Source organism: Lepisma saccharinum, chromosome 30, assembly GCF_977018435.1.
Source record: "Lepisma saccharinum chromosome 30, izLepSacc3.1, whole genome shotgun sequence".
Taxonomy (NCBI): Eukaryota; Metazoa; Arthropoda; class Insecta; order Zygentoma; family Lepismatidae; genus Lepisma; species Lepisma saccharinum.
In genome coordinates, this window is record NC_139258.1 from 31082096 (window position 1) to 31096278 (window position 14183).

Here is a 14183-nt window from a genome sequence, read left to right on the forward strand (position 1 = left end):
TGAAACTGGCAGCTGTAACTGTAACTGTAACTGTAACAATACCTCTGTCCCTTTCATTTCAACAATGAGGTACAACTGTCCAGACATACAGTGTTCAAAGAAAGTTCTGAAAGATCAGTTTTCCCTTTAACAACCACATGTCGTCCCCTGAATCCTTTCCCGCCAATAGTGTCCGTCGAAGAAATGACAGAACTTGTTCAACATCAATCAGATGTTGCCAATTCAGTTTCTTTAGAGATTTCTGAATGCGAGGTTGCGGTTGCATTATCTTTGCTAGGTTGTGTTATTGTATTGTGCTACTTTCTTATACAATATGAAGACATATAAGATGTAAGCGAGTTACTAAAAATATATCCGCGAAACTTACTTGTAAATGTTCTCATCATGTTTGGCTCCCGTTATTACAACAGCTCAAACCCATCGCACACAGCAGACGAAATGGCTACATCAGCACTTCTAGCGGTAGACAAGGAAACAACAACAGGAACCGGAAGTCAAACTAACAGTGAAGCATCGAGTTCCCAAGTGGATGGTTGTAGTGCCCACCGAAATTAATAGAACATTTACAAGTAATTCATGATGGTTGCAGTAAAGGCGGTTTAAAATTACTTACATAAAATTTAGAAAATTTTGCACTTCCACATTGCACAATTTAACCCTTCAAGCCGGGAGTTAAATACCCATCAGCCGCTGCGAGAGGCAGTAATTTTAAATCACCAAAACAGCAATTTTTTCATAATATCTTAAAAACCATTTGCTCAATTACAATGAAATTTTCAGGACTTGTAAACCAAACTTCACACCACACAAAAATGTATAAATAATGACATTTATGATATAATAATAATAATAATAATAAACTTGCATGTCATTTCGTCACTATTACACGGGACGTATACGTGTACGTCGAACTGCCTCAAGAAGCACTATGAGGGTCCGTACACATGTACGTTGAACCGGCCTGAGGGGTTAATAGGATTTAACCATTAAATTGTGCAATGCGGAAGTGCGAAATTTTCTAAATTTCACGTAAGTAATTTACAAGTAAGTTTTGCGGATATATCTTCAGTAACTCGCTTACGTCTTATATTATCAACCACGTTGTTTATTCCCCTCAACATGAAATACGAAGAACTTGTGAGTATAACGTCGCAGTGAATGAATGGATGTCTAAACACTGCAGGCAAAAGTGACAACAGTGGTTTTCCGAAAACAAGTGGTGGCTCAAAACCAGATACATGTCCGGGCGGCTTCCTTTGGGATTGTGTCAAAGATACTGAACTGGCATTGCTTCCAAGACTAGCACTATACCATGGTGCTTACATTGAACACTAGCAGCCTTGAAAAAATATTAGTTATTTCCTTCTGGAAATAGTTTCAACTTAAGTGTAGTAAACAAAAATACGTTAGAGTATTCAAATTGGTCTACTTATGCAAGTGAGTATGTATTCTTATGTGAACGATGTTTCGGAAGCTTTACTGCTTCCTTCAGGTTGTCGTTTTCAGCTCGGAATATCAAGCCACGTCAGAGAAGTTTCATATAAGGATACTGGGTGAAAAGTTTGGGTTAAAAACACTTCATAGTGCTTGAAATATACAGAATTAAAACTCCATTTGTTAAAAACCCTTAAAACTCACAATAAAACATGTTAAAACCACCGCTCTGGTAAACTGGAGTGGCCGTTGAGAGCCCCAACTCCCTGTCAAGGTGAAGCGTGCGGTCAGATGGCGCCGCCCAGCGGAGTGGTGGGGTACTTCCCCTCCCACGAGAGATCCCTCCCCTCTCTTTTGCTTTCCTCTCGTCACCAATCCAAGGAGAATTTGCGTTCCACTTCGGCTGCTTTCTTTACCTCCGATGTGACATGGAAGCCTATCGGGGCACTTTTATTATTCATATTGTCCCACTTTTTAAAAAAGCTAATCCAAGAGTTTTAATTCTGTATATTTCAAGCACTATGAAGTGTTTTTAACCCAAACCTTTCACCCAGTATCCTTATGACACTTCTCTGACGTGGCTTGATATTCCGAGCCGAAAACGACAACCTGAGGAAGGAAACAGTAAAGCTTCCGAAACGTCGTTCACATAAGAATACATACTCACTTGCATAAGTAGACCAATTTGAATACTCTAACATATTTTTGTTTATTGTTAGTGAGTAACACGCACGTAACCAATATGTTAAGTGTAGTAGCCCACATGCAATACATCTGTGTAATCCAAATTAACATTATAAAACACCCTGTATAAAGGAACTAGGGTTTTAACAATGGTAGCCTGATGCCTACATGTGGCATAATATACCTTCAGTAACACTCACCTGTCAAACTTTTGGCAAAGCTGTTCTCCCATGCATACATTTTGATCAACTTTATGCAATTCAGAATTTCACTCATCAGCCGGATCCTCTTGTCAGTTCTCACTAAGGTTTTGGCCCTCAAATAACCTGTAACTCTTGCAATTACATACTGCAAATGAAGATGCATGGAAATCACAAAATGATCGAAAACTATTCACAGAATACATGCATTAAAAAAATCTAAATCCCTATCCATATTCTGTAAAAAGAAATCATTCAAGAAATGTAGTATCATGACAATATTGATACCAGCCAATACTTCTCTGAGTCTGTAACAGTCACTTTTACGGAGTACAAATATCCTGAAAATTATACACACAATGCTGTGGGGAGAAATGGATGCTTGCGATTAAATAGTTATCTTGTGTGTATTATAGGTGACCTCCCCAATGATGTAGTTGTACTGTAGTTGCCTTCTAAATAGGAGACAACCTGTTTGTTTTTTTTGTAAAAAGAGGGTGTAACAACATCAAAGACTGTGCATATCTACTACAAGTAGTGTGTGGAAATGACACTCCTAACTGAGCAGCTGTGTTTCATTGCATTCAGGCTTTCACAGATAGGAGTGAGATCAAGGAGACAATCCAGAACTCCCATGATTGATGAAGTTTGTGTTTTCAGTCCACTTTAAGCACAGTAAGGCTAATCGCAACTGGACCTACAGTTTAAAGTGGGATCCGAACCACTATGTGCCTCCACTGGGTATTGAACCCAGGAAACCCCCACAATTATCCCGACTCCCAGCCATCATCGAGATAGTTTCCAACATCACTACACATGAGACATGTTACACTTGAACAGTTGCAGGATGGAACTCGGGTGGGGAAGTTGATACTCCATGACATCACCACGAAAGATTGAAAATGAGAAAGGTGTGCTTAATTGGTGCCAAATGATCTCACCAAGTAACAAAAGCAAGAATGTATTGACAGATGCAGGGTGCTCATGGAACTCCATGATAGTGATCTGTTTTTGTTTTTTGTCATGCAGGATGATTCCTTCTTCAGCTATTTGACACTACTTAAGGAGCAGCAGTCAATGCAATGGAAGCATGACAACAGCCTGTGGCGAAAAAACCCAAAGCATGTTTCACATGTGAGAAATAGCTGGCATCTGGATTCTGGGATGCAGACAGCACCCTGCTGCTGGAATTGCTCCAACATGACAAAAAGATCACAGTGACTGTGACCTGCTCTACCATGTCTTCGTCAGAGAGAACGCTGGAAAAATGGGCCAAACATATATACCATTTTTGAACATCCTCCACACTTGCTGGACCTTGCACCTTCTTATTACATTTTTGATTGACAGCATGAACGAGCTAATACATGAGCAGAAATTCAATGAAACAAGAGCTCTTACAGGGAGCTATCCACTCCTGGTGTCATACTACTTCAAAAGACTGGTGCCTTCAGACACTTATGAAGCAGCCAGACAGATGGTGTTGATGTATTGAGGTGGAGAGAATACATATACAGGGATTGGACAAAATAATATGAACACCCGATTAGATGAGCTCCATTTTCAGAGTTGTGTGCTGCCTGCACTGGCAAGCACGGAACGTGTCTTTTGTTTTCTCCATGTCCTATGATTCCTCTGCTAGAGGTATGAGCCACCAGTAAGCCTATGAACGGCTTCGTGTTGTGTTCCGCTACCATTGTGTCTGACGTTACAAACTTCCGAGAGCAAATTGTTGGTGCCCAATTAGTTGGTGCATCCGTAACAATAGTCGCAAAGTTAGTAGGGGTATCGCGAGCTACTGTATCTACCGCCATGACAGCATACAAGGTGCAGGGGAAAACAACGTCTGCGACACGGAATAGTGGCAGAAAGACGAAACTGACAGAGAAAGACAGGAGGGCATTAAAGAGGATTGTTGCTCTCAGAGGAAGACCACTGCAACCAAAGTGACTGCTCAGCTGAATATGCATGTTGAGAATGCAGTGTCAACAAAAACAGTGCATCGACAACTGCATAAACAGAATATCCATGGCAGAGCCACTTTTGCCAAACCTCTTGTAATGCAGGACAATCCCAAACGGAAATGTCAGTGGTGTCAGGAGCACAAAACCTGGAATACAGACCAATGGAAACATGTCATGTGGCCCGACAAATCAACCTTCACACTATTCCCCACCAGTGGACGTATTTACGTATGGCGAACACCGGCCAAAGCATACAATCCAGACTGTCTGGTGTCAACAATAAAGCATGGTGGCCGTAGTGTAATGGTATAGGCAGTCATTTCATGGCATTCACTGGGTCCTATTGTCACACTGAATGGAAGGGTAACTGCCAAGGTGTATGAAGGCATTTTAGGTGACCATGTCCATCCAATGGCGCAGGCATTGTTCCCATCAGGGGATAGATACCATCTTGCAGGATGAAAATGCACCCATTCATACCGCTGGCACTGTCCAAGATTGGTTTGATGAGCACGATGACACACACATCTTTCCTGGCCTGCACAATCGCCTGATTTCAATATTATCGATCCATTGTGGCCTGTATTGGAAACCAGAGTACGGGCCCGTTTCCCTCCACCAGTCAATCTCAAGGAATTGGAGCAGTTTCTTGTTCAGGAATGGTATAGCATCCCTCTGGCTACCATCCAGAATTTGTATGCATTCATTCCCAGGAGGATTGAGGCTGTTCTCAAAGCCAAAGGCGGTCCCACACAATATTAGTGGGTGTTCATATTATTTTGTCCAACGCCTGTATATGTATTTTTAATGTAAAGATTCAAAAGAGTACGAGCAATCATATGACTGCTACCAAAGTTTATTCATTTTACAACACTCTTCTTAAAGCAATTTACATTATGCATACCTGTATTGGATAGAATATTAAAAAAGCAGCCATTCCAAATAATGCCCATGGTCCTAGAATCCAAAGAACATACAATATGCCAAAGATTGTCACTACAGGGCCACCAATGATCATAGGTGCAAGAGTTACAACATCAAAAATTCGCTGGCCATCATTTGCAAAGAGGTTGATCAACTAAGGATTAGAAGAAAAAATAAGTTCATTGTAAAATTAACAAATTCAACATAAAACAAAATTGCAAGTTGAAGCATGACTTTCACACATGTTAAAGTTTTAAAATTCGCCTTTGGATTTCTTTATCTTGCATTTTGAGTGCATTTTCACAAGTTCTAGAATACTAGGTCATCTTCATTAATTTTTCAACACAGGTTTTCCATTTTTATTTGACTAACATGATACAAATGGCCTTCATAATGGCATCTGTTTTTGCAGTGCATGGTAAAAAAAAAATTTCTCCAAGATAATTCTTGAAACGATACTCTTACAGAGAATATTAATATTTTTTAACATGTTAATATTCAATTGGATCTGTCAACAGAACTTACATTACACATGAATGTATGACAAGATTTGAATTCTACAATATGAGCATTTTATTACAGCTTGGTTTAAGATATCCATAGAAAATTACAAGGAGGTAGTATTATTTGTAAAAAAGTGCAAGTTAAAAATTGTTGATTCCCATGGCAGAAAGGAACAGGTAAGGACAGCAGAAGTTAGAAAGTGTTTAGACTAAAGCGGCAGGTGGCATGCAACAAGCAATACAGTGATTTCACACCCAAGCAGCCAGCAACAATCAACAATGGCCCCTTGAGTCTAAAGCAAAACATTCACCATGCATGCATGGGCAACAAATCATGGTGAGACAATGCATGCCTTTGAGACTGAGCGACATGCAAGCCACAAGCAATGCATGCCGCTTGTGTCGCTTCAGTTCAAAAGGTTGTATTGATAAGTTGCTTTTTAATCTGAATTTCTTTACATGTAGTAGTACAATTTCCTAACATTCTATAGATACCTGTTTTGAAACTTTTTACCTCCAAATGTAAGTACTCTTGTTTTAATATCTCTGAAGAAATGAAGTGTGTTTCGTGAAATGTTGAAATTTAACCATATGATATGCATTCTTTTAATTAGTATGAGTATTTTATATAATATATAATCAAAGTATATAATCAAAGTATATTAGCTAGTCATAAAGCCAGTGGTGACATATGGTGACATGGACTTTGGTGCAAGCAGATGAAGAACTTTTGCGAAGATGGGAAAGAAGGATACTGAGGAAAATATACGGGCCAGTAAATGAGAATGGACAATGGTGAATAAGGAAAAACGATGAAATTAGATCACTCTACAAAAAACCAGATATAGTTTCCGATATAAGAAGCATGAGACTGAGGTGGTTAGGACATATGGAAAGAATGCCTGAAGACAGAGCGGTTAAAAAGGTCTATAAAGGGACACCAGAAGGGAGAAGATTAAGAGGAAGGCCAAGGAAAAGATGGTTGGAGGACGTTGAGGAGGACCTTAGGAGGATGGGAGTAAGACGGTGGAGACGTCGAGCAGAAGACAGAAGAGAATGGTCTATCATTGTGAGAGAGGCCAAGGCCCTTTAGGGGCTGTAGCAGCCAAGGAGTAAGTAGTAAGTATTTTATACTGTTCAAAAAATTTACAAACATACGGACATGTACACAACAATTGTGTTAATAAAATCAAGGTTCTTTTTATACATATTTTTTAGGCTTTAAAGCAATTGCTTTTCACTAAATATGTATTAGCAACCAACAAGAATAGCTTACATTAACAAGATATGGTTCTGGAATATAACATGTAACAGAAAGTGAGTTCAGATTCATTGCAAAAATAATATGAACCTGGCAGAGGAGTTTTCTTTTAACCAAAACTTTGTTATTTTTTGGTAGTATTCAAGTTATTAATTTAGCATAATTTCTTCCTGTATACACGCAGATCATGCATGTGTTACATGTTTAATCTTTAAACCTCTTTAAAGTTCACTATGTGATCAAACAACATCAATATTATCTATTGTCACAACTCACCTCTCCTATTGACTTGTCACCTAAACTATTAAGGCGAACAATTTTTCTGTATAGGACAGCTAAACATGCTGATCGTAGTCTTACCGCAGTTCTACAATAAACATAAAATGAGAAAAATTAAGCAAAGTTTAAGTAAAAACATTATTATAGCCTAACTTATGGTTTGTGCCAAACATGATTTTTTGTTAAAATAATAATTGCATTTTATTCTTCCTTTTTCTGGCACTTGCTGTTATAGTTGAGTATTTCTGCCACTTTTGGCTAATTGCAACAATGAGAACGGGTAAAGATAAGATGAAATTGAAGAAGGGACACACTCAAAAAACACTAATGCCCAGGCCAGGATACAAAGCTCGGAACTTTAGTGGCAAGATCAAAAGTCGACCACTTAAAATGATCGGCCACCAAGCCAGATTAAAATATTGTGTTAAAAACTACAGTGGAACACTGATTTTGTCCCCACATTATATATTCAATCCCAAAATAGCAAAATATTATAAAATTTTCCTTGGTTTTAAATTTCCCGCGTTTTAATTAATTGATTACTTGAGTTCCTGTTTTTAAGACAAAAAAGTAACAATGCAATATTTCCAACACAACTAAGAGATATTCATTCTATAGAACTGATATAAAATTGCAAATGTTCCCTAAAGAGCATTAATGATCCATTCACCTATATAACAAGTGCCTGTAATTGGCTTTCCCTTCAGAAAAAAATGTATAGACATTACAAAACCAGGGCATATGAATTATAAATAACAAAATGACAGAATTACGTACTACATACAAGCTTGTTATAGATTTATCAGATCGGTAAAATTATCAGTAATTTGAATACAGCTTACCGAAAGTTCACAGCCCAGGTACAAGAAAACAAGAAGACTCTGGAAAATTCACTAACAGCTAAACATATTGCCCACAGTAGACCTTCTTGGATTTCAGCATCCTTATTTTCAGAAAATTCTAATAATTTTCTCATAAATATTATCTGGAAACATTAAGAAAATAATGTTAAAATGAACAGTTGCATAATAAAAGCTTAAAGCAATAATGTCAGCATAGCACAGCATATCGTTACACATTCATAAATTGTACAAACAAGGAATTGCCTGTACTGCTGTGATGGAGTATAGCAAAACAAATTCCCTCATTGTATGAGACAATTTTAAAATATACATTTCGCGGATGGAGCCGTGTGTGCGTGGAAAGCCTCACCAGATGGGAACTTTCAAGAATGCATTTTTAAATCTTGCCACAATGTACAAAAAAATCATAGCAAGGGAAGTATTTTTTCATGTGGAATGACAGGATTTTTAGCAAAGGTCAAATTTATACATTGTGCCTCCAAAAAATGAGGATTAAAGGAAGAAGAAAATCAAAATTTAGCAAAGAAATTGATAAGTCTTGAAGCTTTCCTAGGGACGAATGATGAAAAGATTCTCTTGGGCTATCGGCCAGGTGAGATGTGGAAAGAATTCCAAGCTTTCGAGAGTTAACGTCACTCTCATCTTCAGGTTAGAAGTACAGTGCTGAGTGTCGACCTGATGTATATGTGTTCGGAGATGGAAGTTCCTGGTGAAGATGGTGGACCAATCAGGAGCCGTGTCTGCTGCATCCACGCTGCAGGTTGGCTATCGCTAGCCAGGCTGGGTCCAGTTCAAGCCCCGTATTGCGATTAAGATTCTGGTTTTCCCCATGAAAGAACTAGCAGAACATTCAATCAACATGAGTCATAGAATAGATTTCAGCAACACAGAAATTATAGCCAAATCATCAAACTTCTGGGACCACATCATCAAAGAAGCAATAGCCATTCATTAGTATTCGGCATGTGCCTGAGGCCACCAAAATAAACCAAAGTGAATGAAAAAAAATAGTATGAAGCATTGGTATATTTCTACAACGACGCAAAATTTTGTTTAAAATAGCTAATGCTTCTTGGGGGGGGGGGGGGGTAAAAATATAAACAATGTATAAGAGCGGCACCAGCTTACGGACACCATTTCTGGAATTTCAATTCTAGCGTCAGCCCTGTGGATACTGGAAGAACCAAATTTGGAGGAAAGCAAGAGAAAAGAAAACGTTTTGAGGATATGTAATGCCAGTGCTCAAATTTTGAAAGAAAAAATGGAAATTACGTAGCATTTTCTAAAGTTGAATTTTGAAAATTGGACCTTTGCCCCTTGGGCCTCTGTTATTGTAGCATGCTGTGCTATCCACTCTGCCAGAGTGTTCTTTTAATACCACTTTATACATAGATATACTAAACAGAACTACATCTAGAGCTCAAGTGTGAAATGAAACATTAAAATGTGCTACTAGGGGTCCTACATCATAATGATAACCACTGTGCTAATGTGAAAACCCTAGTTTTAATTTTGAAAACAGACATGGTATGTAGAGAGCATTGCAGAATGCACAATATTTATCAGGTAGTCAGGAAAATGTGCCACTTTATGTGAACACGAGTGTACAAGCTAAGTGTAGAAGCTGTAAACAAGTTTAGTTCAATATTTACCGATCAAAGCCAGGTAGCCATTTAGTATGCAATGTCATGCCCTTAAGGCACCAAGGACAAATTATATCTACATGTATGCTGAGGCATTTCAAAGGTTATGTCATTGCATGATATCATCCACTACCACCATATTGGAGAGAAAATGGCATGTGCAGACTTCTATCTACATGAATGTGCTTGAAGACATTCAAAACATTGCCTACCAATTCTATAAAACAAGGTCTTGTGAGAAGATGTGTAACTTAAGTAATGTATAGTGAAAAATATGGCCCAGTTAATGACTTGGGTTCAATACTATGTATACGAAAAAGGTCCATTGCACAACAGCCCTTTTGAGGGCTAGCGCCTGTCAAGGGGTTCTGACTGGGTGGTTCATGGTCAACACATGAAGCCTGTTTTCTAGCTTTCAAGATTGAAGTCCGTTGCTACTGCTTTCAATTAGCTCCTCCAACTGTCCTCACAATGATGCAACAATGCTGAAATTATGGAACTCCCACCTGGACCGCTAAGATCAAAGACCAGAACACTGATCATTTGGCTAAGCAGAAGCTAGAGTTCAATAAAAACATCCTATTTTCTACCTTTTCAACAAGAATTCTAATTGTCTAAAACATTTCACCCCCAGATGACTTCCACATTTCTATTTTTGAAGTGAATTTTGGAAAACACTACACAAGGGGAAGTCAGTAAATATGTTGCCAATTGCTACAAAAAGTACTAAAATAGAAAAAAAAATACTTTAAAGTCATTTATTAGTACAGATCCATATCCCCTTATTTCTCAGAATAATCCCCACAAATATTGATGCACTTATCCCATTGCTTTACCAGTGTCCAGGTACCTGCAAAACAGAAGTCTCCAGTCTGTTGTCTCAGCCAAATTCACACCTCATGTTTGATTGGTTTATCTTACTTGGCATTTCTACCACTTTTGGCTAATCACGAAGATAAGGATGAGTGATGATATGATGTAAGTGATGAAAGGACACAAAGAACACCCATGCCCAGGCCAGGATTTGAATCCGGGACCCCTGATGCCGTAGAGCAGTGTGTTAACCACTCTGCCCTGGACTTCATGTCTGAGACTGCTCCAAGTCCTCAATTTGTAATTCTCATTAATCATTGATGTTATTTACAGGGGTTGGACAAAAATATGGAAACACCTGCAAAGAAAAGCCGGAATGCTGTAGCTAATGAGGTGCAGGACCGCCTTTAGCTTCCAAAACGGCCTGCAGTCTCCGAGGAATGGACAAATACAAGTCCTGGATGGTGGATAAGGGTATCTTGCACCATTCTTCATGCAAAACATGGTCACAATCCTTCTCAGTGTCATGATTTCCGATAGAGTCCCTCGATATGCCAAATAACATGGCTACTTCGGTAACAGAGGCGCCTGCAAGGCGGGCATCAACAATTTGCCCTTTTTGAAACACTGTCAGCTCAGACATGATTCAGTATCAACTGCACTGCACGCTATCTATAGGGCAACCGTCGACTCCTACCAGTCCGACAGGGTCCTATCTCAAAGCACAAAACAAAAGAATGTCGCACCGCGTCCGATTTTAAGTGGAAGAATTACGTTGATATCACCCGTTCCGATGTCGTGGTGTTTCCATATTTTTGTCCATCCCCTGTACATTATTAATATTGTTTTACCTTGTACATCTGTGTTACGTTCACTAATTAGGTATATTATTAAAGTACAGAGTGATTCACAAGTGTGGAAGCATCCTTTTAATGAAAAAACATCTTCTTGCATAATATAGGAAAGGGAAGAACTTTCTTAGGGTGTATTACCAATATGGTGAATCCACAGTGGTCTAGTTGCTAGGGCATCTCACTGACACGCGGGAGAGCCAGGTTCCATTCCCGGGGTGGGTGATCTAAGGTTGGAATTTTTCCCAACTTTTCCCCACATAAAGCAGCTCTGGGGCTCCCACAGCCTTAAATAAATAGGTACCTGGGGGGTAAAGGTGGCCAGAGCATTGTGCTGATCACATCACCTCCAAATTGGTCGAGATTGAAGAATGTGTGCGGCACTACCCCAACATCCTCATGGCATGGTGCAAAGTGCACGAGGAACTTTAATTTTTACCAATATGGTGGCCAACTTGGAGTCAGATTAATAGAAAGGTAGTCATGTAACATATCAGAATGGGTTAGAATTTGAATTAGAACATGATGGTGCGCTTGATTTCAATGTAACTTTAAGCATTATTCTACTTGAACCCCGGTTTTTCATTACAGGAGGGTTGATAGGTAAGATTGGTAATGATTTTAACTGAGAACAACTGATTGAAATCATTCTGAACATGTTGTATTGTCATAAAACATTTTTTAAAAAAACACTCTGACAGAATACACAGTTGATTTAAGACATTTCAAGCCATCTATAATGAAAAATATTTGGTTACAGGTTTAAACCCTGGCTGAAACATAATTTCCACCTACTTATTTAGCAAAATATCTTCTCCCTCAGTATGTTTTCTTCACTTGCATTCACATTCAAAATTGAGGGCAATTAACTAATCAAATAAAATTATAAAAATTGCATACTCACTGTGTTTAGAAAGCCAAGCACTAATGTCAAAAAGTATATGAATGTTCCCACCAACAAACGCGTGCGAACAAACTTCCACACAACAGATCCAAGTGAGGCCAATTTGGGTCCCTTTCTCACTAGTTCCTCCTGCCACATTAACTCGAACCTACAATTAAAAGGTCAAAAATTAAGTTTCCAATTGTTGTACAGCTATTTTATTGAAAGCTAACAAATCTGAAACTCACTTCAGAAACTTCAATTTTAATAAAACTCATTAATTTACCATACATGCAAATAAAGCTGGCAAAACAAAAGAAAAAATACACTTGATATGTGGTCATATAAGATAAATTGATATTTTCCTTACACAAAGTTATTTTTAGGCAGGTCATTTCTAGTAATCGATTTCCACCAGTTCAACAATACCTATTCTTTAATAGTGTCAGAAATTAATATTTAACTAATACTTCAAATACTGGAACCACCATAATTATAATCAATCTATACCAATCTTAATGATTCTCACCTATAGATGGCTTTCATGTGACGTCAGGATGCAATGTTTGCGGCAAATTTTAAACATAAAAATCAAGGTTCCACTGTACATAAATATTCTATTGGAATTATGTACCATGTCAATCTAACAGAATATTATTTAAAAATATTTATGGATATCAAAATAGTTGTTACTTAATTGCAAGATCCATTTTCTGCAAGTTTGCCAATTTTTTTTCATGTGAATGTGTGTGTAAAAAATTAATGTACAGTAAAACTTCTCAATATAAATATATTAATGACTTACATTTTTCGAGTATCTATGTTGCTCCTGCGACGTTTCGGGACGCAACTGCTCCCTTCTTCAGGCTGTTCACGTTTAGGTTACATATAATTCATAGCCACGTCGACCTCTCCATAGGCACAGGATATAAGATTGGTAAAAGGTGTGTGGTTAAAGAAAAAAAAATATCTAAAACACATTACATGTGCACGTCATAGTACCATGCTCTTTCCCCATTAGAAACTGCTCCTTGGAATGTTAAAACTTTAATACTGTGAATAGCCACGGCCAGTGTTCGGTGGGGAGAGCACGACAAGGATATAAGGGAGGGGGATCCCAAGATGGGGCTCTCCAAACATATCCTTGACGAAGGCCACGTAATCGCCAAACAGAAAGTGCTTAGGGAAGAGGAAAAACCTATAAGAAGGAATGTATATGAAGGGTCGTATATATGTAAGGGAAGAGAGAATAAATTAAACAGGGATGATGGGAATATCGATGAGATGTGGGGGAAGATGTTCAAGAAGTGGGATGGGAAGGAATACGTAAAAATAGGATTTAACGTAACCCCGGAAGTAGCACGCCAAACTCAAATGGAAGAGGAATTCTCGCTAGACTTGACGTGAACTTGAATCGAGGAGGAGGAGGGGGGAGAATGGAGGGGAAATAGAGGGGAGGTGCCCAACCTCACGCTCTATGAGGAAACTTTGGAGTATTGTAATTGCAGCACACGCAGGCCATGGCTATTCACAGTTTTAAAGTTTTAACATTCCAAGGAACAGTTTCTAATCGGGGAAACAGCATGGTACTATGACGTGCACCTGTAATAGGTTCTAGTTTTTTTTTTTTGTTTTTTTTAACCACACACCTTTTACCAATCCCATATCCTGTACCTATGGAGAGGTCGACGTGGTTATGAATTATATATAACCTAAACGTGAACAGCCTGAAGAAGGGAGCAGTTGCGTCCCGCAACGTCGCAGGCGCAACATAGATACTCGCAAAACGTAAGTTATTAATATATTTATATTAAATTTGTGAGTAATTCGCACAACTTTCATCATAACTTCTCAATAACGGACAGGCCTGGGAGAAAAATA

General features: G+C 38.5%; 1 protein-coding gene across 7 annotated transcripts in view; it reads right to left on the minus strand.

The window, feature by feature from the left end:
• Nucleotides 1-14183, minus strand: part of LOC145981960 (ATP-binding cassette sub-family C member 5-like) — a 119695-nt gene that overhangs the window by 91240 nt on the left and 14272 nt on the right. For all 7 annotated transcript variants that reach the window (XM_083115460.1, XM_083115458.1, XM_083115462.1 and 4 more), the window contains exons 5-9: nt 12324-12471; nt 8092-8234; nt 7247-7337; nt 5187-5360; nt 2319-2466 (exon numbers count right to left, since the gene is read on the minus strand). In XM_083115460.1, the coding sequence (XP_082971586.1) occupies nt 2319-2466; nt 5187-5360; nt 7247-7337; nt 8092-8234; nt 12324-12471 (704 nt within the window). The remainder of the gene's footprint in view (nt 1-2318; nt 2467-5186; nt 5361-7246; nt 7338-8091; nt 8235-12323; nt 12472-14183) is intronic.